The sequence below is a fragment of the Micromys minutus genome, assembly GCF_963924665.1.
Source record: "Micromys minutus genome assembly, chromosome: 2".
Classification (NCBI taxonomy): domain Eukaryota; kingdom Metazoa; phylum Chordata; class Mammalia; order Rodentia; family Muridae; genus Micromys; species Micromys minutus.
Window position 1 is genome coordinate 59616273 of NC_137971.1, and position 27377 is coordinate 59643649.

The 27377-nt window shown below is 48.6% G+C and overlaps 1 protein-coding gene across 1 annotated transcript in view; it reads left to right on the forward strand.

Moving 5' to 3' along the window:
• Nucleotides 1–600: 600 nt before the first annotated feature.
• Nucleotides 601–27377, forward strand: part of CFAP46 (cilia and flagella associated protein 46) — a gene marked incomplete at both ends in the record, with an annotated part of 78478 nt that continues 51701 nt past the window's right edge. The window contains 14 exons of the mRNA XM_080912982.1: nt 601–649; nt 867–991; nt 1192–1323; nt 1789–1853; nt 3524–3688; nt 4489–4612; nt 5065–5159; nt 5979–6089; nt 9848–9947; nt 17874–17972; nt 18539–18729; nt 23558–23786; nt 24030–24150; nt 26940–27063. Coding sequence (XP_080769108.1) covers nt 601–649; nt 867–991; nt 1192–1323; nt 1789–1853; nt 3524–3688; nt 4489–4612; nt 5065–5159; nt 5979–6089; nt 9848–9947; nt 17874–17972; nt 18539–18729; nt 23558–23786; nt 24030–24150; nt 26940–27063 — 1730 coding nt within the window. The remainder of the gene's footprint in view (nt 650–866; nt 992–1191; nt 1324–1788; nt 1854–3523; nt 3689–4488; nt 4613–5064; nt 5160–5978; nt 6090–9847; nt 9948–17873; nt 17973–18538; nt 18730–23557; nt 23787–24029; nt 24151–26939; nt 27064–27377) is intronic.

The following is a 27377-nucleotide window of genomic DNA, read 5'->3' on the forward strand; positions in this document are numbered from 1 at the left end:
TGCTCCAATTCCAAGGCCCAGACAGCAGCTATAGGCGGGTCTACTCGGTCTTCACTCCTCAGATCCTTTAGATAATGTCACGTGTAGACTCGCCACAGGTGGCACTCTAAGATAGAAAGGGGGATGCTTTCTCAGGCTGGTAACTTCCCTGACCGGCTGGTACCCAGCAACCCTTCTTCCTGCTCTGGTAGGCAACTTCTGTTAGATAGCACCCCGACACAAACACAACACCCGTACCCCTGGCATCTGTTCAACCCGTGCTCACCCGGAGCAGGGAGGTTTCGTGGAGTTCTCTTGTCTTTCTCTGCTGCAACCGAGCAGGACACAGACACATGGGTGGGTGGATGAGAGAGGTAAGCGCAGCCAGACAAGGAAAGTGAAGAAAGTGGGTGCCGAGTTCTTGACCTGGCCTCACTCGTGTCCGCCAATCCCGCTCCGCCCTTGCCTACTTCCGCGCCTCTTTCCCTTCCCTTCCCTCTGCGTCACGGACCCCTCAAGTGTTGCCCCGCCCAGAGCTCCCGCGTCCCTGGTCTGGGCCCGTCTCTAGGCAACCGCTACTGGTCCAGCAGTGGAGCTGTCTAGCTGCGGGCCTCCAGCGCCATGGACCTGGTTATCACGCAGGAACTGGCCCATGCCAGGAACCAACAAGGTGGGTCTCACCCTAGCTTTGCTGATGGGAGCCCCTTGGCTCTAGTAGAGTGGTACAGGAGTCCTCCCATGATGTGATGCGATGGATACAATTGTTGACCCTGGCTGTGGGTAGAAACCATGTTTCTGTGCCAGAGGAAGGCGCTCCCGGGGGACTGTGCACTGTGCCTCTCTAACACACCCATGCTGGGCCCCTCTGCTGATTCTCTGCCCGACAGATGCAGCTGCCCTGAGACGAGCTTATGAACTGATCAAGTCAGCCAACCTGGGAAAGTCGGAGCTTGACCCCACAGAGAGCTTCAGCCCGGACCTGTTTGTACTGTGTGCAGAGCAGGCACTCAAGGTGGAAGCGCTAGGCCTGGCTGTCACTGGCACACAATGACCCTGTCCCCACCTTCACATCTTTGGGCGTAGACAGCACAGAGGGTGGATGGGACACTTGATGGGTGTCATGGGTATGGAAATGACCAAGCTAGCCTCACCGGTGACCGGAAGCTCCTTCATCCTGGGCATCATCTTCCTTTTCCTGGCTTCAATGTACAGATGAAAGAGCCCGAGATGAGCGAAGACTGCCTCCAGATGTACTTCAAAGTGAAGGCGCCGGTCACTCAGTTTCTGGGCCGAGCACACCTGTGCAGGGCCCAGCTTTGTGCCCCACAGTCAGAGGAAAACGTGGTAAGACCAACCCGCCCCCATCCACTTCTCACCCCACCTCCAGGGATGGCAGCAAGGCTGGGCTTAGAGAAGCTTTAAAGGAAAATGGAGTTGAGGAGCCAGGCTCTCATTCACAGTGATAAAGATAAATAAGTAAAAACAAAAGAAAAACAAAGCGACAGCTCCTGTTCTGCTTTTCTCTCAGATTAGCACTCCTGGTGCCTGACAGGAGTCCATGCGACCTTCCATCTCTGCAAGGGGATGCTATGACCTTTCTGTCTCCCCCCCACCCCCAAGCCCTCCCTGAGCTGGGCAGACAGGGGAGGTGGGAGAGTCTGGAACCCGTGGTCACGGTCAGCTGGACCCTGGCTGTGCATAAGCTGGAATGACAAGCAGTTTGCACTGGATGACAGGAATGAAGATGGCCGCCGACTGGTACTCAGGTGGCAAAGTTGGCTCACCGGGACATTGTTTGTGCTGTTCTAGGAGGAATTTGAAAATTGCGTGACGCAGTACATGAAGGCCATAAACTTTGCAAAAGGAGAACCGAGGTAGGTGTGCTGAACTGCCCTCGCCTACTTGATTGCTTGAGAGTCTGGGGCCCCACAGAACCAAGTGTGTTATTTATGTTTGTGACATCTATCCCTTCGTCCCTTCTGTTTCGTGCTTGTAATGGAGTTATGACACCGTCATGACCTGGGAGGATCATGCTGTGCTCAGGGGTCACTGAGATTGGTAGATGGCTGTCAAGTGTTTTCTCTATGGCCTCCTTCCCAACCTGTTCCCCCAAACTCCTTGTTCCTGGCTTTGTGTTTCTCTGAAGGGAGAAGGGCACACGGTCAGATTCTTCTGTGTAGACTGTGGTCCTCTGGCCCAGAGCCAAGGCTTCCTGCCTGCAGCCATGACTAGCACAGCTTTCTACTTGGTGGTTGTCTTTTTTCTTTTTCCACCCAAACCCAGACTCGATTATTGAAATGGTTAAGGTGGCACACACTGGCATTGGCACACATTCAGTGGGCCCCTGTTCACTGCTCATCGGTCGATGTCCTTCTCAAGGGTGCAGGGTCAGCCCCATAGGTCTTCATTCCAGGTGTCAGGAGCCAGTGCTACACCAGAGATCTTAGCCCAGTGAATGTTTCCACATAAAGCCTTGCAGTTCCTGGCCATGTCCCTCTGCAAGGGTCTTGGAGACAATTATAGATGTGCCAAACAGGTGGCTGGGAATCACTGGTCTGGCTGTTGATTTCTCCCCCTCCTTCCTGAGTAATGAGAAGCAACTGCCTGTCCAGGGCCTTTCACAGGGTTTTACTGCTGTGAAGACACCATGACCAAAGCAACTCTTATAAAGAACACATTTAATTGGGGCTGGCTTACAGGCTCAGAGGTTCAGTCCATTATCATCAAGGAGGGAACATGGTAGCATCCAGGCAGGCATGGTGCAGGAGGAGCTGAGAGTTCTACATCTTCATCTGAAGGCTGCTAGCAGAATACTGACCTCCAGGCAGCTAGGGTGAGGGTCTTAAAGCCCACACCCACAGTGACACACCTACTCCAACAAAGCCACACCTCCTAATAGTGCCACTCCCTGGGCTGAGCATATACGAATTATCACAGTGACCAACCAATAATAGAATGTCAAGCCTGACCACTCCAGAAAGTGGTTTAACAATAAGAAAATACCCTATGTGACTCCCTCAAATGATGACCTGCTACTCAGAGGAAGATGCTGGGAGGTAGCTCTCATACATCTTCAACACCATTCTCAAGAGTTTATGATCAGGCATGGAGTTTACCTACAGTCCCTCACTTCTGCCTCAACACACTCATCTGTCTGACCATTTTTTCCCCACTCAGCTCCTGGCTAATTCTTGGGCTTCTTCCAGGTCACAGTAGGATGCCACCTCCTCAAGAAAGCCTTCCATGTTCTTTCCTTCCTTGCTTTTAACTATTTTTCATAGGGTGTGGTTAGTTTGTGTCTGGACTGAAACTAGTCCAGACAGGTACCAGGTCATCACCACTATGAGTGACACAGCCACTGCTCGGGTGGGAAAGGGCTGTCGGGGTGGCTTTGCATCCTGGTGCTGATGCAGATGGGAGAGAAGTACTCTAAACGAGGTGCCTGCATCTGATGGTGAGTGGACACACCCCTCCTGAATGGGTTCAGGAATCAGGATCCCCTAGCCCTGTGCCTCTAGAATTCTGACTTCTATTCCCTACCCAGGTATTACTTCTTGGTGTTCAATGCTTCTGTTCTCTACTGGCACATGGTGCGGCCATTCCTCAAGCCTGGGTATCACCACCTCGTGATCCCCAGCCTCTCCCAAATCATCACCGTGTTAAATCAGACAGAAGAGGAGGACAAGGAGTGGCAGGCAGAGCTTATGATGTGAGTGGGGGTGGGGTAGCCCTGACAGCCTGACAAATCCCTTGTTATGATTTAGCCCTCGCTTTCTCTTCCAACGTAGGGGTTGGGTTTCTGACTTGTCAGCAGGTTCTTTCTAGAAATCTATGGATGTAGCAACAGGCCTTAAAGACAAATCAGGAGTCAAAGCAAAGGAAATATGACTCAGCCCTTACCCCGGCCCGTGTGTCTAAATCATTAGTGCAGTGGGGTTTTGTTGTGGGTTTGGTTTAGGTAAACATTTTGGCAAATGGCTATGCCAATGTAAGCCTCACATCTGGGTTCCCAGGTTTCTGTGCGTGGGAGCTCCGGGCTTGCTGCTCGAAAGCCACAGACTGTCAGCAAATGCCTGGTCACTGTGCCAGTGAGTCTCACAGGGTTCTGAGGATCTTGCTACAAGCAAGAGACCAGGTAGATTTTGACAATGTGAATTCCAGCACCAAAGATGCCATCTTACGTCCAGACCACAGTCCACTGGCTTAGGGTACCTGCCTGTAGCCATTCGGAAAACCTCTAAGAGGAGGTTGATGTAGATGAGATGTTCCTTCAAAGTGTCCACTGGAAATGTTCTTAATTAAAGTGCCGGTACCTGTCTGTGCTGTCAGCAGGGATTTCTCCCATCCCCGCTGGCTTGGCAGTGAGTGGTGGATGTGTCAGGGGCTCCCCTAGGAAGCTCTTGAAAGTCCGTGGCGCAGAGTTTGCAAAACCTGAGATCCTGGTTTCTGGAGATTTACAACAAGGGAGAGCTCTAAGAAGGCTAATGTCTGTTGTTCTCTGATGTCCAGGGAACTTCTTGAATGCTACCTGCAAGCCGGAAGAAATGAGGATGCTACCAAGTTCTGCTTGACGGCAGCTCCATTCATCAAAACCCATGTGCCGCACAAGTACCGGCAGATTTTCTCAACCATGGTAAATGGACACTTTGAAGAGAGAGGCAGCAACTAGCACAGCTCACAGCCGTTGTTCATAAACTGTGTCCAAAGCAGTAATAAGCCCACTTACTGAGGAAGACAGAAACATACACCTATGTGAACAACACAAGAACAGTGAAAAGAACGGGCAATTCCTCCTGCATGAAAAGCAACATCCGTTCATTGCTGTGCTTAAATATTCCTTCCGTAACAGCATCAGCTTTTTAAAAGACTAGCGGAGAATGTGTGGAACTAAGTACTTGCTCTAGCACTGTACCCCAAGTGGGTGCATAAGCATCAGCTGAGGTCACATAGGAGAATGTATGGGACTTAGTGAGAATTTGTCTTAGTTTCAAATACCCATTCTATAGGAGGGACTAAATAACACATAGACACAGAGCCTGAGTCCTCCTTTGAACAGATCATGACCCTGGGTTGCGTTCCCGGCAGGTTCGTTATGAGGTGGTGGATGATCAGGTGCTGAGGGAAGAGAAGAGGCACTCCCTTACTCTCTCTATCACCTACCACATCAATTCTCTGAAAGCGTAAGTGGGTTGGGAAGGCTGAACTTCCCAGCTTGGGATCAGCCTGGGATCAGGACACTGTCTGCCCCCCCACCCTGGGACACCCTTTGTCAGTCAGAGAATTCTAGGATGTAGGGCCACAGGGGCTTCCCTAGAGGAGGTGGCTAGGGTTTTGTGGGGAGGATCTAAAGTCAGCCCCATTTGCCACACCCCACTACTGGGAAGTGGGGTGCAGTGAAGCCACCAACGAAGCAGTCAGACTCCTAGCTAGTGGAGAGCATCCCACCAGAAGAGGCGTGAGGTAGACCGTGAGGAGGCCCTGACTGTGTATTTAAGGCTGAAAATGGGGAGAACGGTATGCTTGGTCCCAGGGTGAGCGAGGTGACCGCAAGATATCCTTTACTGAGGTAAAGTGAGAAGACTGCAGTATTTTGAGGTTGAGGGGGATGGCTTATGTCAGGGTGTTTTTTACCTCCGGGCAATAATGCTGAGATACCGAGAGACTTCTGGTCTCAGAAACTATAGCAAAGTGAAGTTAAGGGCCGAAGTGTCCCAGGGCAGGGGATTCTAGGGTTGGTGCTGGATCCACAGACAAGCCCTTGCACTCTCCCCCTGGAGTTTCCCTGCAGTGGTATGGGAAAGGAGCATTGCCTGCCAAGAGGGAGCATAAAGAGGTAGGAGCATTTACCTAGGCAACGAGACACAAAGGGAGACCGGATGGTTCAAGACCTCCATTCCATAAGAAGCGCGGACTGGCTCATTGGTTTCAGTTCTCCTGACCATCATTTTTAACAAATGTGGCAGGGTGCTTTGGTAACTTAGTGCTTACATCATTCCCAGGAAACTGGATAAGAACAATTTGCCGGAAAACATGGAGCAAATTCTGAAGAAAATGTATAAAGATTTAAGTCAGTACCATCACCAACGCTTCCCTGCCATCCGAGAGGAGAAGTAAGTGGGACTCCCCCCATCTGTGCACAAAGAGACACCTCATGGTCACCACACAACACTCAGTAAGTGGGACTCCCCTATCTGTGCACATAGGACACCTCATGGTCACCACACAACACGCAGAAAGTACTCAAACATATGAAAAGATACGAAAAAAAAAAGTAACTAGAACCTTGCAAGGACCAGCCCTACTCCAGGGGAGAATCTGGTACATCTCTGGTAATACTGTCCTGGGGTTCATACTGTCTGTGGACTGCACTGGGAGGTAGGTCTCTGAATCCCACCCTGGAAAGTCAAATTTACCTTCTAAGCAGTCATTTCAGTTTGACACAGTGCCTCGCCTGCCTCTTAGTCACTAACCAGGGAACACATTGCCACACGTGCTTTCCAGGGGTTGATTTTAACTCTGAGATCTCGGGCCTTTCTGAACATTGGTGGAGCTGGAAGGAGCTCTGGGCTGGTTCCTGAGTGAAGAGAAGGATGTTGAAGCAGAGGCGAGGTTCTGGAATGTTCTCTGACAGAGGTGGAGGGAGTTTGTTTCTCACCCCAGTGGCTGGCTGGCTGTCACACCACAGTGAGGACTTTGTATTCATTTGAGATGATGAAATCGCAATTGCCTCCACATGTTGGCTTTGACTTCTGAGTCTGATCACCAGTGGGATTCAACCTTCACCTAAGTTTGGGGTTTTGGGACTACCTCCTCTGAGAATTCTATCTTCCACTAACTTCTGTCTACTTCTAATGTATGAAACCTGCTGATCCCTTGATGGTGATCATTGTTTTAGCCATAGGGCCTCTCAATATGATGGCTACTGTTACCAGAGACAGCCAGAAAGAGCACCCACTGTCCTCGATGGCCATCTGGCTGTTGACTCGGTCTGCAGCATGTAGAGTTTAGGATACAAGGGGATGTTCTATCTGTGGCAGTGGTGAAGGCGTCAGACTGCAAGTACGTCTTGGATGCATAGTCTCTGTTCAGTGTGAGTTCAGGCAACTTACCCTGAAGGAAGGTGGGCTCTGACTACCAGGACAGGCATCCTGTTAGGAAAAGGGGAATTCCCGCACAGAGGCATACATGGGGAAGCCCAGGTAGCAATGGAAACAGATGGTACCAACATTTGCTGGCCACAATCTGGAGAGGCAAGGAGCGAGCATCCGCTGCCTTCAGATGGAACACCTTGATCCGAGGTCTGGCACGAGAACTTGGAGACAACCTTATCTGCTATTTCATGCTACTCCATCTGTAGTAAGCAGAAAATGAATGGCAAGCACGTGTGTTGCCTGTGGTGGTGTGACAAATGACCACAGAACCGAAGCTTAAAACAAAGCACACTTGTATCTGTCTGGTTGTATCTGTGTGTACGACTCTAATTCAGCTAACCAGCAAGATGCCAGTTGCCTCTCTCAGGTCTCTCTGGCAGCTAAGTTCAGAGAGAGCATCCTCCCTCACATGGCTATTAGCATCAGTAGGTCCTCTTGCCATGTAGACCATAGGATATCTCCATGGGACAGTCTGCTTTGTCAGGCACAGCCAGGGAGAGAACGAGCTGTCTATAGGCAGGGGTATGTGTGGCTCAGGGCTAAAGTAGACTATGCTTGTACATGGTGGCTGTGGAATGCTTGATATATACTTCTTGGGCAGAGGAGCATGCAAGGAGCCATATTTGGGTTCCCAAGGACCCTAAAGCCTGAGTAAGAGCCAGAGCAGAGGGATCAAGTGCTTCTGTGTTTCTAGATCCTCTGTCAGGCTCATAGGAGCTCAGAGGAATGAACACTCATGTGCGTTTGAGTGTGTATGTGCTTGTTCCTTGAAGGAAGACCACATCTGTCGTCTGATTCTGAGTTACTTTAACTGAAATCAGACCCCAGCAGCTCTGTCCGTGGCAGAGAATTCTACCTGGGGTTTGAGGATAATGAGATCCCTTTATGAGGACATGCTCACTGCTCTCTGAGTGAGATCCCTAGAAATGGGGTTCTGGGGTACTGCATGAGGCATGCACACAGCACGTTTGCTTTCCGCTATCATGGTGGCTTCCCTGAGAATGTATGGCTGGACTAGGATGACGCCAGGCATTGACTCATACAAGTGTGAGCACTGCTTTCTCTGTCGGCTCCATGGTCCTCTTTGATGCTCCTGACTTTGGAAATAGCTGACTGTAGGACCCTTCCTGTCTCAGCATCTGAGCCCTTCTGCTTTGTTATAATTACACATTCTCCAGGCGACCAGTTACGCTTTTCTAAGGTTTCATATTCAGAAATGTTGTACTTAACACGCACAAAAATAATGTGAGTTAATATTCACTCCTGCCAGTCCTGGGCCAGATGCTATCTTTGGTCCTTTACTTGTGTGAACTCAGCTACTTAGTGGAACCTGGGGGTGGATGTGTAGATGCTCAGAGGAGCTCACTGGCCTCAGCCAGGTATATGATGTTTCCTTGATCATCTACCTCCTAAAGGATTCCTCACAGTGAGCTGATGAGGAGCTAATCTCCAAGGCTCTGCTTCTGGGGGAACTTGTAGTTGAAGTACACAGGGACACCCCTCCAGGATCTATTGTGTATAGAGGGACCCCAGAACTGCTACAGCCCTTTATACAATCCATACTCTACTACCGCTCTTAGGGTACAACCATACAGCTCCCAACTTGTCTGGGATATGGCATATGCAACCTAAGCTGCCTTCTAATGGATATAGAACCCTTCCCCATAATCCAGAGAGCCTCAGAGCCTCCTGACACTACTGGGCCATACTGCAATACCTTCATTTGGGCTTTTATGCCTGGAATTCTGAATGCTGGGGACTGTACTATTTGACCAGTTATTTACTCTTTCCCAAGCTCCTCCTTCTTGACTGGCAGGGCCAGAGCTCAGGCGAATCAAGGAGGCAAAAGTCCTGAGGCCATGCCTTGGCTATGCAGAGCCTAAGGAGAGAAGGGTGGGCAGCCAAAAGATCCTCTCTTTCTGAAGCTGCCCCTCATCTGGAACAGCTCAAGAGCAAAGAAAGGGAATCTGGTGGCACCACATGTAGTCACTATGACTATATGGATGTGTTTCTGACATTACAAAGGCAGACGAGATGCTCAGCCTATTCCCCCGCTCATGATGGCTGTCCTATCTGGAGACACTTAGTGGTCACTGATAGGGATGTTGCTGGAGCCTAGTGGGAAGAAAGCAGGAATAAAGAAGGAGAAGATGATGTGATGCAGAAGGAAAGAATGATGGAACGCAGAAGGAGAGGATGGTGGGATGCAGGAGGAGAAGAGGATGCAGAAGAAGAAGAGAATGATGGGATGTAGGAGGAGGACAGGATGATGGAATGTAAAAGGCCCAAGGTTGAGTCCAGGAAGCTCCGGTCAGCTTCTTGGAGTATAGCCTAGCATAAGTCTTAAAAAAAAAATTGACAGTTTCCTCTATCAGGTTTTTCTTTGTCAAAATTGTCTATCGTAGGTCCCTGCATTTTAATACGTGCTGAGTATCACCCGCTGAGACTCAGACTAGTGATGGTGAGTATATTGGTGACATCCCGTATGCCTGTCACAGGGAGAAAGCACCCGTGCTATGTCTTCTGTGCAGGGTCAACTGTGTAGGGACTCTGTGGTGACCCAATGTTACCATGGCCTGGAGACCTGGATGGAGACAGTGTGTCCTGCAGGGACAGATGCAGCATTGTGGAGAGCCCTGGATCCTACAACAGCTAGCTCTGCCAAACAAGTGAATGCCTGCTCTGTGCTGAGCCAGGGCCTGTTTCTTTCCTTCCAGAATCCTTTTGCTCTTTGAATTGGGCCGCCTGTGTCTGACCTTGAAGAATGAGCCCATAGCCTGTGACTGCCTCTTGAACCTGAAGAAAATGGAAATCAAAGTGAGTGAGTTAAAGTTGGCTCGGGGCGGTGGCTACAGGGGGCAGCTCATAGGACGATGGGCCCAGGGCTGAAAAAGAAGTGTTGGTGGGAAAGGCCTTGTCTCCTCAGCCTGTGCCTTCTGCAGAAGTATGCCAGCCATTTCTGCTGATCCACACCTGTGTCTCTCCTTCCACCGTTGTCACTGGCTCTGGCCTGTGTAGCCACCATTGTCCCTTCAGGTCAGGGGAGAGCCATGTAATACGCATAGTAGTAACTATATGACCCTTGACCCCTGACCCCTGACCATTTAAATCATACTTAATTTTTCTTATCTCACAAAGGACTACCATAGAGATTCTGTGTCTAAACCAATCCCTTAGCCATCAGGGCTTCTTCAGTAACCTGGATTACCAAGGAACTATAACTTATGTTCTTTATGCTTATGATAATATTGGCATCCAGTGGAAGCTCAGGAGCACACACAGACAGGAGCAATCTACTATCTATCCACCTGCTGAAGCAGTCCCCAACCAACATCCCAAGGAGGCCTTCGAGCTTCCAGGTTCCACCCTGCCTAGCTGAAGCTGTGGTCTCTTGGTAGTGAGCCTTGGCTGCTCGCTCTGGGTATCTTTAACTCAGAGGCAGGGGAGTGTTGAGGGTACTGTGCCTCTGAGTCCACGCACGCTCTCTCCTCCTCAGTGATCTGTTTGAGGCCTCTGCCTCAGTGTGTCTAAGGAACATCATTCATACATGCATACTTAAAGGAGATATAGCTGCATTTTTAGTTAAGCACGTCGGTGTCAGTAAGTTCTCCAGCCTTTTACATCCTGTTTTCTGTTTGCTCTGTTTTTATTTCCTGTGGGAAAACACCCCTATTCTTTATCTACGTGGATGGATGTCTCAATTTGGCAAAGAACGCCCGTCCTCTGTTATGTTCCTCGGTATGAGTTGAGGGAAGACTGGCTATTCTTTACTGGTAAAGTGTCTCGGGTCTTCCTTAGAAGTATACTTCAGCATGTGTTCCTTGTCCATGTTCCCTGCTGAGGTGACGCCTTCTTGGACACTTTGGCTTTCTCCCTACTATACCTCTACTTTCCTGGTGTGGAACCTGCTGCCTAAGAGGTGGTCAGAAAAGGCCTCTATCCTGCTGAAGATGGCCAGCCCTCAGGTCTGCAGCTCCTCATGTGGCCTGAGGAACCTGAGGCTGGGAGTCAAAGAAGCAGGCCACCTTCAAGGTCAGCAGAAAGACACACCCCAGGAGGAAGAAGCACCAAACCCAAACATCTGGCTCTTATGCAAAAACAAAAGCAAAACCAATTCTGTCCAGATTGTCCAGGAGTGAGTGAGCTTTTCACTGTGAAGCAGCAAAGGGAGACAACGGTGGAATCCATCTTGTGGCCCAAAGAGCAGAGGTGCAGAAATGTTGTCCTCAAGTTCAAAGCACCTAAAAACCAAACAGCATACAAGGAAACACAGCCTTCAAGGCGCTCGGCAGCAGATAAATAGGGAAAGTCCGGTGCTGTCTTACCACCAGTAAGAGAGATTCAGGCAAAGCCTGGCGCATCAGCCTGGAGGTGGGGGTGCAGTGGGAACCAGTCAGCTGCAGGCCACGGGACAGAGTTGGAGGAGTGAGAGGCACACTGGAAAGCTGCTGTGCCCCCTAGCTGAGCATTAATGAGCACCTCCACTTTAGGGCAGCATTCATGTTGGGGAAACAGTTTACCCAGAGAAGAAAGGCAGTAGAGGTCTCTGTAGACAGCCTGGGTAGGAATAGCTCCTGCCCTCTTCAGCCAGAGAACCAGACTCTGGATCTTCAGGCTGAAAGCTCAGGAGTGTAGCACAGGAGCATCCCCACTGTTACATCCTGACTGCATGTAAGGATGCTTAAGAACAGCAATAAAGAACTGAGCTATGATGAGACAAATGCAGGTAGGAACTCACAGTGGCAGATGTGAACTCACGGTGGCAAGCATGAGCTCACAATGATTGTGATTGTATGCACAAGGCTTGCACAAGATCAAGCCAGACAAAAATCTCTGTGCACGTGCTGAAGGGGTTTACGAGGCCCACCCTAGCTGGAGAACCACTGGCACGTGATGTCTGATTTTCTTTAAGGATGTAACCCCTAGGGGGTTACCCACACTCCAGTAGATTGCCCTGCACCCATGCACATACCAGAGAACTAAGTAAACTCAAGGTGGAGAGGGGGAGGGGAGAGGGAGGAAGAGAGAGAGAGACGGTGGGAGGAAACAGTAGTGTGAGTTATACAGAAGGAGTTGGAATGGAAAGAGTGGGAGGTAGATCAGAATACATCATATGCATTGTGAAGTTCTCAAACATTAAAAAAAAAAAAAACCTGCCTTGTCCAACAAAGTAGAATTATTAGTATGTGGCACCTGTCAAAAAATTGCCAGGCATGCAAAGAAGAGAGAAAGATAAGGCCCATGGGTAAAATGAGAAAATAAAAACAATCCAAACCAACCAACACACGATATAAATACCATGACATGGGTGATATAATATCTAACGTATTCCAAGCATTTAAAACGGTAGAAAAAACATTGACCACCCATGTGAAATAGAAATGAAGTCACGAAACATAGAACAAAGTTTAACTTGAGCTCTTGGAGTTGAAAACTATACTGGCTCAGATAAAATAATTCTGGACAGACCTCAAAGCAGGTTAGACACCAGTTGAAACTCAGAGAAGCTCTGTGAGGAGGTTCATAGTGTCTGCAAACCTGGGGTGGCTTCCAGGAGAGCAACAGATACGCTAAACAGCCCCGAGGACAGACAAAAAGAGAAAGATACTGGAAGACATAATGGTGCAAATGCTACATTAATAGCCTTGAAGACGGAGAAACAAGGGTTGTTGGGTACTTAGAGGGTACAGTTAGGGGTGGCAGTAGCCTTCTTACTGGAGAAAGTAGAAGCAAAAGGACAAGGATGGTCATTAAAACGATAACATCTAGTTGGTCTAAAACTACAACCTAAGATATACCTGTGATGGTTTGTGTATGCTTGGCCCAGAGAGTGGCACTATTGGGAGATGTGGCCTTGTTGGAGAAAGTGTGTCACTGTGGGGGTGGGCTTTGAAACCTTTGGCTTGGCTCCCTTCAGAAAAAGATGTAGAACTCTCAGCTCCTCCAGCACCCTGTCTGCCTGGGCACTGCCATGCTTCCTACCATAATGATAATGGACTGAACCTCTGAACCTGTAAGCCAGCCCCAGTTAAACGGTGTCCTGTATAAGACTTGTCATGGTCATGGTGTCTCCTCGAAGCAATGAAACCCTAAGACAATACCTTTTAAAGCAGAGTCGGCTTTATTTGATCTACTCCACTTCCCAAGAGCAGAAAGGAAGCTGAATGAGAAGAAAGCGGTACTTGACGGGACTAGAGCCGCAGCGGACAGCAGTAGCAGCTGTGATAACCAAGGCATGCTGCGGAAAGTTCGATAAGTAGAATTTGACGTGAGGCACCACGGCAGACTAGCAAGAGAGAAGTTATGTGTGCGCTGCTGGGAAATTACTCATGTGGAATCACAGTGGGGAAAAGACTGTAGGAGGGAGGCACAGGGAACCGCTGGCTGGAGTGTTACCATGTCTTCACTAGTGAAGCTTTCCTACATTTCAAAGGGGAATTATTAAGAAAGCCAACAAATTAAAATTGCCCTGAAACACAGACGTAGCTTCATCCATGCCAGAGCCCGAGCTTCCTTCATGTTCACAAGCCTGTTCCTTGGGATCCTCATGTATTCTCTGAAGTGCTTTGACATGAAGACTTGAACAGTGGCTGTTATGTAACTCTGAAAAGTTCAGAAGTTCTGGCTCTGCCTATTCCCACTAACTCTCTTTTTAAACTTCAGACTTCCACCTGTAAGATTTCAATACTGGGATGAGGTCCCTGAACGGGGTTCACTCAAGGAACCCCGCAATGATCATAGTGAAGACAGAGTCAGGGCTTTCACCACATCATCCCACAAGAGCAGGGTGCCTCACACCAAAACAATGAGAATTTGCTGCTTGATGCTGGGACCCCAGGCAGTAACGGAATGAAACACATTTGCCAAGTTTCATAGATGTTTGTTGGAAACTAGTTTTGTTCTTTAAAAACTCGAGCCAGTGTCTCACAGGGTGACCCCCACAACATTACAGAAATTTGGCATTGACCAAACTTGATGGCAAGACACTGTTCCTGAAGACTCCCAATAGTTTAATCATAGAATGGAGAGAAGTTGGGCTGCTATGTGGGCACTCCCTCCCTACTGTCTGGCTTTCAGAGAACTGGCTCTAAACACACCACCAAGGCAGACAAGCTGTCATTAGTGCCACCCAGCTGCAAGTCCTATGAACTACAACAATAAAGGGCCTGACAAGATAGCCCACTGGTGCAATAATGGCACAACAGTTATGGGAGAAACAAGTCACTTTCTGACCAGGTTTAAAGCTGTTCCTCATGGCAGAACTCATGCTGCCTAACACTGCTGACATGATCCAAGGCTAGGTAGGTAGTAGCTCTAAGAGAGAACCTACAGTTGCTGTTCTTCTGAGTGGAACTAGCAATAAACGGACGCCTAAATATTTAGCATCCTTGCACTAGAGAGATGATAGCCCAGCGGTTAAGAGCACTGTCTGCTCTTCCAGAGGTCCTGAGTTCAATTCCCAGCAACTACATGGTGGCTCACAACCATCTGTAATGGGATCTGGTGCCTTCTTCTGGTGTGTCTGAAGACAGCTCAGTGTATTCATATACATAAAACAAACAAATCTTTCTTTAAAAAAAAGAGGTTTAGCATCCTCACAGATGAGTGCATCTCTAAACCTCATGAGAGAAATGTCTTGAGGTAGATGACTAACACAGAGTCCCACAACTATTCAACCCGCAGAGCATAAGAAATTGCTGAGTGCTCAACCCTAAATGAGACATCTATATCATATCTCATCCTCCCAGCATTCAGGATCATTGCAGAAGTGGGGATAGAAAAGGTATAAGAACCAGAGGCAGTAGGTGACTACAAGAACCAGTGTCTTCCAGGCTGTCACAGACATGAACTGCCTGGCTGTGTTAGTATACACCATACACCATCAAGCCAGACACAAATACCAACACGAAGTGTAGATATCTGCAGGTCCCATGCCTAGATGAACTGATATTGGCTATTGGTGGCTTCCAGGAGAAGGAGGATCAGTTTCCTTCAGGGCTGTCACCCCTGGGAGGCTACCCCTACTCTGGTAATGGCTCTACACCAATGCACGTGCTAAGAGCATTAAAGTACTCAAAAAAGTAGACATCAACAAACCAAACAACCCAACTAAATGGGGTATGGATCTAAACAGAATTCTCAACAGAGGAATCTCAAATGGACAAGAAACACTTAAAGAAAGGTTCAACATCCTTAAGCCATCAGGAAATGCAAATAAAAATGACTCTGAGGTTTCATCTTACACCTGTCAGAATGGCTAAGATAAAAAATACAAGTGACAGCAGATGCCGTGAAGGTGTGAGAACAAGAGGACACTCCCGCATTGCTGGTGGGAGTGCAAACTTGTATAGACACTTTGTAAATCAACACAGTGGTTTCTTAGAAACTTGGAACTTGATCTACCTCAAAACTCAGCTATGCCATCCTTAGGTATATACCCAAAGGACACTCCATCCTACCACAAGGAAACTTGCTCAACTATGTTTATATCAGCTTTATTTATAATAGCCAGAAACTGGAAACAACTTAGATGTCCCTCAACCAAAGAATGGATAAAGACAATATGGTACTTATGCACAATGGAGTGTTACTCGGCTGTTTTTAAAAAATGAAAATTGCAGGCAAATGGGTGGGACTGGAAAAAGACCGTCCTAAGTGAGGTAATTCAGACCCTATATAGAAAGTATTGGTCACTTATAAGTGGATATTGGCTGTAAAGTAAAGAATAACCATTCTACTATCCATAGACCCAGAGAGGCTCAAGTGGGAATGTATGAGTCCCTCTGGGAAGGGGAAATAAAACATATGTCTTGGGTGGATGAGGGGCAAGTGGGGACAGAAACAGGAGAAATAAGTTTTGAGCAAGAATGGAGGAAGAAAGTACTTTGAGAGACAACTGCAATTGGGGATCATCTCTGGGGCAAAGTAGTAAACTAGTAAAAAGGAAACTCCCAGGAATCTCTGTGGGTGACCCTAGCTGAGACTCCTAGGATTGGGGATAGAGATCTTTAACTGATCATTTCCTGTAAGCAGGCAAGACTTCCAGTGGAAGGACTGGGACACCAACCCAGTCTTAAAACCTTTGACCTACAATTTAATTTGTCCTGCCTGCAAGACATGGGGGGGTGTTAAAGGTGGCATAAAAATTGTAGGAGTGGCCAACCAATGACTGTTCCATCTTGAGACCCATGCCACAACAGGGAGCCCACTCTTGACACTGGCTGGAGGGCCAGAACCCAGAGGCTAGATAGCCCAGAGACCTAGGATAGAACCAAACACGACTGGGGAAACAATTTATGAAATGATGCTATCCTTGTATACCAGAGCTTAACATAATCTTCATCAGAGAGGCTTCATTCACCAACTGATAAGAGCAGTTGCAGCCAGCGACACACAGCTACACCCTAGGTGGGGCTCAGGGAATCTGGCAGAAGAAAGGGAGGGAGGGAGAATTGTAGGAGCAAAAGGGATCAAGGACACCTCAAGAAAACCCACAAAACTCACTAATGTGGGCCCATAGAGGGTCACAGAGATTAAAATGACAATCATGGAACCTGCAGGAGTGTGACTAAGCCCTCTGCACATGTTTTAGTTGTGTAGCTTGATCTTCTTGTGGGAGTCCTAACAGTGGGAACAGGGGTTCTCTCTAGCCCTTTGCCTGCTTTGGGGGACCCTTTTGCTCCTGCTGGTTTGCCTTGTCCAGCCTGGAAGGAAAAAGAAATCTAATCTCCTCACACGGGGCACCAATGTTGTAAAAAGACGACGTTCCATGGGGTTTACAGAATCCCAACACAGCCTTAATATGAGGGGAGGTGCCTAGTCTTACTGCAACATAATATGCCATGATGGGTTGATATCCCTGAGGGGGCTGCTCTGAAGGGACATGAAGGGGGAGTGGATCTGAGGGAGAAGAGGTGTAGGGGAGGGACTGGTAGGAGAGGAGGGAGGGAAAACAGAAGTTGGGGCGTAATATGTAACAGAAGTAGCTTTTAGAAGTCAATACCTGAAATTTGAAGGAATAGAGGTGGTGGGGATGAGTTAGAGTGGATGGAATGGAGGTGAATCTGATTAAAATACATTATATGCACATACAAAATTCTCAATTAAAAATGAGAAAAATTCAAATCAGAGGCCGGTGAGATGACTCAGCGTGCAAAGGTGCTTGCCAACTCAGCGTGCAAAGGTGCTTGCCACCAAACCTGATGATCCGAGTCTGAACCCTAGGATCCACATCATGAGAGGAGAAAACCGGCTCTGGCACAATGCCTTCAGACTTCCACACTCACACACATGCATGCACACAGTATGTTTTTTATCTTAGGTCATGTGTGGTGGCTCAATTCTGATAATTCCAACACTCGGGAAACCGAGGCAGAACTGGTGTGAATTCAAGGGCTTCCTGGCTCCAGGGAAATCCTAGAAATGTGAGACCCTGCATTTTTAGAGAGAGAGGAGAGAGGGAGAGACAAATAGAGGGAAGGAGGGAGGAAGAGAAAAATATTTTAAAAGGAAAGAAAAATTCAAGGTCCCCATTCCCCCACAAAGGTTTCAAATAGTCTTGTCTCCCTTTGTATCTTTTGAGACTTGTTACATTTTCTCCTACTTTGTGCTGTTCTGATTGTCCATTTTCTGGTTTCTGTTTCTGCTGGGACTCAAGGCTTTTTACGGGTCTTTAAGGCTGATGAATGTGCATGATTGCAGTCATTAATGTTTTTGTGTTCAAAACTCCATCTGCATCTCCAGGATCCTAGCAAGCTGCTAGAAATTGAAGGTCTGGAGTGTGAATTAGATGCTTTGAGACTGGAAAGCAAGCTCAAAATGTACCTTCGAGGAGCCGTCGAGGTAAAGCCTTAAGCCCAAGTTAGAGGTCCCGTAGACCAGAGCATCACTGGGGTCAGACCAGGTTTGAGGACACTTGTGCAGCATGGCAGTGAGGCCCCTGGGTGCAGAAAGCCAGAGGACATGGAGGGAGGAGGCTGACAGAACAGGATAGGTGTGGTGTTTGAGGAAAGGCTTGAGTATGAGTGTGTTGGACAGCTCCAGAAAGCTCAGCCTCAAGCCTTCCTGCTGGAAAGGTCGCATAACACAAACCAGAGGTGATTCTTCTTGGGTGGTGAATGAAAGATGTAAGTCCTAGCAGGTAGACTCCAGTTAAAAATAAATGGACTCTGACCCCACTCGCGTGAGAAACATGATGAGCTGCAGCCATGTCTAAGCCTTTTGCCTACTACAGGATATCAAGGATCACCTTGGCATCCTTAGAGGGATCAGGGCCCTGGTCTGATGAGCCCAGAATCTGCCATTTCCTCTGACTGTTGTCCCCAGCACTGGCTCTTCCAGGTGGTGACCATTGCTGGCTTCCCATCCAGCCACAACCCTCAGCCAGCCATTCACTGTGCCCCTTACAGGAACAGCTTGTCATCATAAAGAGACTGGACAACATACTGCAGCGGGCCATTCGTCTGGGTAACCCCACGACCATCCATGTGCTGTGTACCACACAGTGGAACACCTGCCTGCCCCTGCTTCAACACAACCTGAGGCACCACCTCCGGAAGCCGCTCACCAACATCGCCGAGATCCTGGAAAAGGTTGATAGGTGGGCACCATTTATTCTGTGCATGGGGAGAACTGGAATAGAGATTTTTTAGTACTATAAATAGAGCCCAGGATGTGTGCACCCTGTTCTCACCATCACCCGTGGAGTAGACTGGTACAAGAGTGGGTTTCACTTGTTCAGATGATGTCTTTCAGTCACCTAGGCAACCTAGATGTAGACTCCTCGTGACATAAACAGTCCTCACTCTAGCCACCCATCAAAGTATGGTGGTGGGATTATCTGAAGAGAGACTTGTAAATGTATTCTCAACAGCCACTGTGGACATGTGGTGGACAGGCGATTATCATAAGCCAGAGACCCCCTCTCTCTAACTGCACCTCCCTTTGCTCACACCATACTGCAGGGTCTCTGTCATTCCATATCCAGACAAATACTTGACTTCAGCTGTACTGTGAATGAGTATTTGTATTCGACAGTAGGTGCTCTTCATTTCCCTTTGTGAGCTAGCATCTTTCTTGTGCCGTTGATGTTCATCTCTCTGCTTTGTGGCCTGCCTGCTCAGACCTTAGATCTCTGCTAGTTTGACACCAAGGTAGCAACAAACTTTTTGCAAGCTACTTCTAATAAGGGTTCAACCTTTCCTCTAACCCCTCACCCAGCAGAGTTGGTGGAAGAGAAAAGTTATTAGGATGGAGGGAAATGGACCTGTTCAACAATAGTTTTTGGGGGGTGAGATTGATCTTCTTTGGCAGCGGTTCAGTTCTATAGCAAATGCCAAATATGACTCAGCAGCTGCAGACCAGTCCTCTAGGCAGGCAGACACCAGACATAAACCAGCAGCTACAGTTCAGTCCTTTCAGAAGGCAGACACCAGGCATGAACACCAAACTGCCTGAGGCGAGGCTGTGGAAGTCTGCAGGAACCTCAGGAGCAGTTCTTGGGTGAATTTCTCTCAATGGTGATGTCACCACAAGTTGAGCTCAACAGCGTTGTGTAAGACAAACCAATATATGCGTGTTGTTAGGAAAGAATGGCAAGGCGGAGCAAACCAAACCAAGGCTAGTGCTCGTCTGTGGCGTCACATTTGTAATCCTTAATCAAAGGTCCTTTCGCATGTTTGCTATATCAAAACATTCTTTTCACCATGTCTGCTTCGGGAAAACATTATTTTCATGTTCACCCGTGTGCCCCAGCAAAACATCATTTGACATAACTAACTTCCCAAAGAAGCTAGAACTTTCTACTTCAGAGGTCATACTGGCTGTATGCATTAGTTGTGAGGTGCCTTTCTAAAATCCCTTTCCAGCATTGCTGATATAGGTACTTGTCTTGGTTCCCATAATCAACAGTTAGATAGAGATCACCCAGCCCCTGTGGGATACTTGTCTAGTTGTCTATATTCTGGGAAGCTCTTCAGTCTGAGATAGTCCCTATGTCTGGACTGAAACAAGCCACCCCTTCCCCAGAGCACAGTGTCACATGCTTGGGTGGTCATGTGGCTCATGCTGCAACCCAAGATTTTGTAGATTGTAAAGATCCCAGGGAGAGGAACACCACATGTCCTCATTCCTTCCACCCTGGCAGATGGACTCTCCACTAAGGCAGTGTGCATGCCTAGCCTGGCAGCCTATGTCACTTGATGGGGACTCCAACATGCCTACTACCCATTCCCACTGTTACACAACATGTCCACCAGTCCTTGTTTGAAGTGAGCAACCTTCCTCCTTCAATTTGCCTACTGCTCTATCCCCTGGAGCTAGATATTCTAAAATCCTCTCTTCCTTCTACTAGCTTTTTTACTTCTATGTATCTCTTGGGAGAAGGGCTCCTCCAAGGCCACTGTGGTGGTGGTGGGGGCTCCTATACCTCACACAGCCTGCATGGGGCAGTCAGTTCTTATCATTCATCTCCCTACCCATGGAGATGCCAGCCTTATGCCACCATAGTCCTGCCCCACAGCTAGCCTATGCCTATTGCTGGCAACCTTTTCATCCTATGAAAACCATGACCTCTTATGTCCACTTCATTTTTGCAAATTCCAGGATCATCTCCTCCTTCCACAGAGCAGAGTTCTCCAGCTGGGGGATAGAGGATGGGGGTTGGCCATCCTAGAGAGCCGGACATGACTGTTCTCCCTCAGCTCTGCTGATTTGAACTGGTCCCACACCATTTCAGCTTCAGAGAACGTGCTTGTTATCGGATGCTGGATTGACAGATGTGGCATTCTTCAAACAGCCGAGGGGCTTCTTTCTCCCGGTCTCTACGGTCTCTGAAGGGAAAGCCAGTGCAGTATGGTTCTCTGTGTGCATCTTTTTCTATTTCTGAGCATGTCTCTTTAAATTTTTAGCATTGTAGCTATAATATCTCAGGGGCCTTTTAAAATTTTCATATAATTCAAGAATGTTAAATGATACTTTCATCAGAATGAGGAATTTTTGGCTATTGTTTCTTTGAATGCATTCTGCTGCCTGGGATGCTTGCATACACATGCAGAATACGGGGTGCTTCCTGCAGCTCCTGGGGATTGTTTGGTTTTAAATTCCTTTTGTCTTGGTTCTTCCAATCCACCCATTTCTGTTTCCAGACTCATGAGCTTCCTGGCTGTCCACTCTGCTGCTGGCCTGGTTCTGCTTCTGACCTCCGGGTGTCCATGCACCTGGCAGGGCCAGAATAAGGAACAAAGCTTATCTGGGCAGGTTCGAGGGAACTCACAGGACCTGGCTTGAGTGCTGGGGAGAAAGAGCCTACTGTTCTCATTATTTGGGATGGTAGGGGCTATATAACCCTTGGGGAGTGGGTAGGAGTTTTCAGGGTGAGCGTACATTACTGGGTGGCACTGGGGTGCTGGGATTGCTCCATTTACATGAAGAGGAATTCAGGTGCTTGCTGGACATGTCCTTATAGGGAGAGAGGACGTTTAACCTGTGATAGGGCCACTGGGCGATGTGATTACCTCAACAGTGGTGGAGACTGGGATCACAAGACTATGTGCACCGGAACATGCAGGCAGAGAGAGTGTGATCCTTACTCCTGCCAGGCTCCAGATGAGATTTCTGGGATTTGGACGTATTTTGACCAGGTTGGTTCCCCGAGTCACAAGGCTCACTGCTCCCAGACTCCGCCATCACACTTGGCTAGGATTGTCCTCTTTCCACTCACCACCGATTTTAAATCAGTGTTTACTTTTTACCACTGTTTTCCTTGATTTGTGAGCAGCTTCGTGTCACGTATATCTACTTGAAAAGATTTATCTGCAAGCCCCCAAAGCCAGCCTGTCTGTGGCCTGACCCTGAACTATCTTCTTCCATCTCCTGGCAGGACCATGACTGATAACTCTGTATCAGGCATTGCAGGTGGAATCCTAGGAAGTCTTTGCGGTTTTTGTTTGTTTAACACAGGGTGCGTAGCTTGTAGACAATAAAGCCATGGCTAGCCTTGAACGTGTTATATAAGTCAGTTTAACCTCCAGCTTGCAATGATCCTCTTGCCTCTGCTTCCCAGATGCTGTGATTACAGGCATGCACCATGAAGGCTGCCATTTTAAAAGAAGTGCTGTTTCTGTTTCAGTGGCTAGTTCAATGTTGGCCGATAGTCTTAAAATCACACCGGCTGCTCTAGAATATCTCTGGAAGTCCAAGTGCTTTCCACACTCATCCTGGAGAGCATCTTCCCATGAAGCAGGCTCTCTTCAGGCTGAGCTTTGTGTTTTTCTGGGACAGAGACACAAGGATCCCTGCTGTTCAGCAAGCCAATGTTCTGCCTGCTGCCTGCTCAACTCAGGAGACACTGTGCCCACCTGCTTTGCCTCTCCTTGAGCTCATGGCCTCGTGAGTTTCCTTCCAGGGGACCCAGATTTCATGCTGTCCAGCATCAGTACCTAGGAGCAGGTGCCCTCTTGTTAGATAGTTTTTCAGATGCTGTGGGTGACAGGCTGACTTTATCGGACTTGGAAGCAGAGGGAACAGCTATGTGGCTTGTTTTCAGGTCATGGACTAGGGTCTTAACACCTGCTGGTTGTGGTTTACATTTCTGCCCCTGGTGGGCTTCTCTCTATGAATGACTCCTGCTGTCGTCTTGCTCCTGGCAAGATTCACACGGCCCCTCTTGCTCCATCCACAGTAGACACCATAGTACACCAGGTTCCTGTTCCTTTGGGTCCCAACACCTCATAGCACAGTCTCTCTGCCTCTCATCACAGCCCCATGGTATGTATCCTCCCCCTGAGGTAGTGAGAGTGTTGCAATCACTTCTGTCTCTCCATCCTGGCAAGAAGTCAGTGAGCCATGGCCACTGGGACATCTCCATCCAGCAGTGTGTAGGTCGTTAGCTCTGCATCCTGCAGCAGTGTTTGCATCCTTCCATCGCTGCTGTACAAAGCCTTTGCTCAGATGCAGGGGCTTCCCCAGCCCTGGCTATGATTAGCCATAATGTGCCAAGCCTCCTGAGCAAATGTCCAATTTATCCATCAGGCAAAGACAATGGACCACAACATTGCCGCCAAGTATAGTCCAGGAGACAGAGGTCCATTGCAGTGGACAGCAGCATAGCTGTGACCTCTGAGTGACAACAGAAAGGCTCAGCATGCCCTTGTGATCATGTCATACTGGAAAGTAACCCATGAAGCTTTTTTCTGTTGGCTTTTTCTCAGCCTGGGCCAAAGGCTCAGTGAGTTTATCTCCAGTGGTCTGTAGCAACCATTATAATTTCTCTCTCCCTTTGTGAGGTTTCAAGACAAGATAGGAAAGAGTCTGAAAAGCAGGGTTCTGAACAACCCTATCATTTTGTGCCCCTCACTGGTGACAGGACAAAAGCCACACAGGCTCACTAGCAGCCCACCCTAGCTCTCTCATGTGCATGTCATCTCCAGTCTCATGATCCTGATGCGCTGCCAAGTCCACATGGAGATGGCATATATTGAGCAGGATGAGGACCGGGTGGAGCCTGCCATTGAGCATATGCAGAAGGCAATGCGCCTGGACAGCCTAGGTCTCTACAAGGACAAGATCAAGATAACGCTCCGCCGGCTGCAGCTGGGTACCATGCTGTACCAGTCTCCTGACCGTCCTGAGGACAAGGCCACTATGGCCATTGAACAGGTGCAGACCTAACTTGTTATGGGGTCAACCCTCTAATGAAAAGACCAAGGAGGGGGAATCTTGGGTCAGAGAGAGCCTAAGGGACATTTAGACCCAAGCATGAGGCCCAAGCTCATCTATCCGAGGTTCATATGGCAGTCCCAAAGGCCTGTGGGAACTGTGGAAGCATAGATGCCTTGAGTGTCTCAGCTGTCCCAGTGGAGTGGGGGACTCAGATATCATGCACACCTCTCCTGTCTGTAGGCAAAGAAAGCTACCATGAAAGACAGCGCCCGGAAGAAGCGTGCAATCCTGGTGAATGCAGGCCTGGCTCTTGCCCCGGACACCTTCCAGATTGTGCTGGACAGCGAGAATGAAGCCAAAGGTCAGTGCCACCCTCAAACTCTCCGTCCTTGACCTTGCTGTGACACACCTTATTAGTCACTAGAAGCAATAGGGAGGGGTTGTGCTCATGAGTGGCTGTTAGTAGCAAAAAACTATACCCAGGCCTTAGCCTTGCTGTTCTAGAGACTGAACGTCTGTGATGGCAATGTGGTGGGCTCGTCTCTCATACCTTCCACCTTCCTTGGCTTATATAAGGTCATCTTTTCCTCATGTCCTCACCGAGTGTCATACATGTCAACCTCAATATCCTCTTTATATAAGGATTCAATCAGATTGAACAAGACGCCCTCCCACCAATGAGCTCTTCAACCATATCACCTATTCAGACCCCATCTCTTGAAAGCAATACTTTATCCTAGCATCCTAAGGGCAGGACTTGGAAACAGCTGGGGGCCTAATTCAGCCTACAGTGTCATCTGAGGGATGAAGAGAGTGGTCCTGGAGTGCTCTATGGATCAAAGCTAAGTAGATTTCACTTACCTGGCCCACTTTCTTTCCAGTGTAGATAAAGGTAGTGCTACACCCTAGTTGTGGCTGCTGAGCCAAGCTCTGGGGGACAAGCCAGCAACTCTGGCTGGATATAGGCAGTCCCAGTGTTGCTTAAGCACTAGGCAGGTCTTAGTTGGTGGGGACACTCTCCTGGAGCTCCCTCTCACACAGTGCAGCTCTGATGAACATATTATAGGGACTTGAGCTTCAGAGATTGAAGTTGAGTTGGCTTTAGCCCATGTTGTGGGTCCAAAGCAGGGGACAAGATGGAGAGGATGGAGTCATGGCCCTATGCTAGGATGATTGAAGCCTCTGAAATAGCCCTTCAGGCCCACAAGTTGTCTTACACCACCATCTGCTTTGGCATTTGCATTGATTTGGTTTTATTTTGACCCTCATGAGTCTGTGCAGCCATTGGTTTGGTGACATCACATGGTGGGTCTAACTTGGTTGGTTTCTTTTATTAGACGAACACAAACAACGGTCTACAAGTCTGCATTTTCACCAAAGGACATAGTGCCAAGCTGATACCTATAGGAGATTTTGATATTTTCTAAGGTAGGGGCTCCAGTGAGAAGGCTACCCCAGTAAGTGGACACCTGCGTTATATAGGGGAGCACAGAGGAGGCAGAGCACCACTGAAAGGCAGTGCATTCAGGACCAAGCCCCAGTTTCCTATCTGGTGTCTCCTGTGCCTGACTCTGCAATGGCATCTGGCTCTCACTGTGAAGCTGAGCTTTGGATAGGTATTCACCTTAGATCTAAAAAAGGAATCAAGGCCTCCATATGAAAGAGACAGGCCTCCCGGACTTGGAAATGGACAGTGAGTGCTGCCCAGGAGGACAAGATGAAGGGGCAGGACTGAGACTTGGTGCTACTAAGCCCACACAAGTGATCTGTATATGTACATTTTTGTAGCCTATTTTTATAACCGTTCTTTTTTCCCATTACCCACAAGAGGTAGTGAAAGAGAAAAGTTATTAGGATATGGAGGGAGTGGATCTGTTCAGCAATAGGTCTTTGGGGTGAGCTTGATCTTCTCGGGCAGCAGTTCAGTCCCATAGCAAACACCAAATATGACTCAGCAGCTGCAGACCTGTCCTCTAGGCAGGCAGACACCAGGCACAAACCAGCAGCTGCAGTTCAATCCTAAAGAAACCACAATGCTTGCCAAACAACTCGAGGCAGGCCACAGAGGTGGCAAGCTGCCGCAGAATCTCCTGAGCAGTTCTTTGGTGAGTTTCTCTCTGTTGTCACCACTAGTGGAGATCAACAGCACTACGTAAGGCAGCATAGTACATGTATGTCATTAGCAAAGAATAGTGAGGCAGGGCCAACCTAGCCGAGGCTCCATCCCTAACTCCCGATGTCTCTGGGGTCATATCTATATTCCTTCACCACAGGTCCTTTCACATGTCCGCTATAGCAAAACATTCTTCCCCTGTGTCTGCTTCAGGAAAACACTCTTTCCCCTGTGTGCCCCAGAAAAACATTATTACACATAAACCACAAGTTTTCACTTCACTCTCCCTGATGATCGAAGGCCTCACACAGTCCATAATAGCTCATGTCATTGCTGGTGATGCACTGGTGATGATGCACTGATAATGCGCTGGTGATAATGGCACTGGTGACAATGTACTGGTGACGATATATTGGTGATGCACTGGTGATGATCCACTGGTGATACACTGGTGATGATACACTGGTGATGATCCACTGGTGATGATCCACTGGTGATACACTGGTGATGATACACTGGTGATGATCCACTGGTGATACACTGGTGATGATGCACTGGTGATGATGCACTGGTGATGCATTGGTGACGATGCCTTGGTGATGCACTGGTGGTGATGCCCTGGTGGTGATGCCCTGGTGGTGATGCCTTGGTGATGATGCACTGGTGGTGATGCCTTGGTGATGATGCACTGGTGATGATGTACTGGTGACGATGCCCTGGTGGTGATGCACTGGTGGTGATGCACTGGTGGTGATGCCCTGGTGGTGATGCCCTGGTGGTGATGCCTTGGTGATGATGTACTGGTGACGATGCCTTGGTGATGCACTGGTGGTGATGCCCTGGTGATGATGCATTGGTGATGATGCACTGGTGACAATGCACTGGTGATGTACTTGTGATGGGCCTCTTCACACTCCTAGATGAACTCAGCTGCCCAAACCTCATTTGTAGACTATGGGCTGTTTGCCTGGCTCAGCAGTGCTATTCTTTACACAACCCTGGTGCACCTTTTCTTCTTGGCTGTCTTCTGCTTTCAGTTTCCACTGGAAAGATCAAGGGCCGCTTCTCCTACCTCTGTGCAAAAGCTCGACATCACATCCTCTGTGTGGACAAAGCGGCCGGGCACCTGCGGCGTCTGGGATATGAGAATGACAAAGAGAGGTGGGCCAGCAAGGAGGGTCTGTCGGCTGAAACCTTCGTCTAGGCACCAAGTTCATGGTCCACATGCAACCCCTGTGCTGAGGATGTGGCTCCCTCCCACGGAACAACTGGCCAGCTATTAGGCCATGCTGGCTAAGGCCACCACAGGAATCCCCAACCCAGGGACACCCACCCATACCAAGTGTAGGAAATGAATTCTGTGGGAGCAGTTCCCATTGCTAAATGACCAGACGTGCCACTGACAGTGAGGAGAGGACAGCTAGAGAGCTGTGCATGACCTTGGGGACAAGCCTAGCTCTTACCTTTGGGCCTTG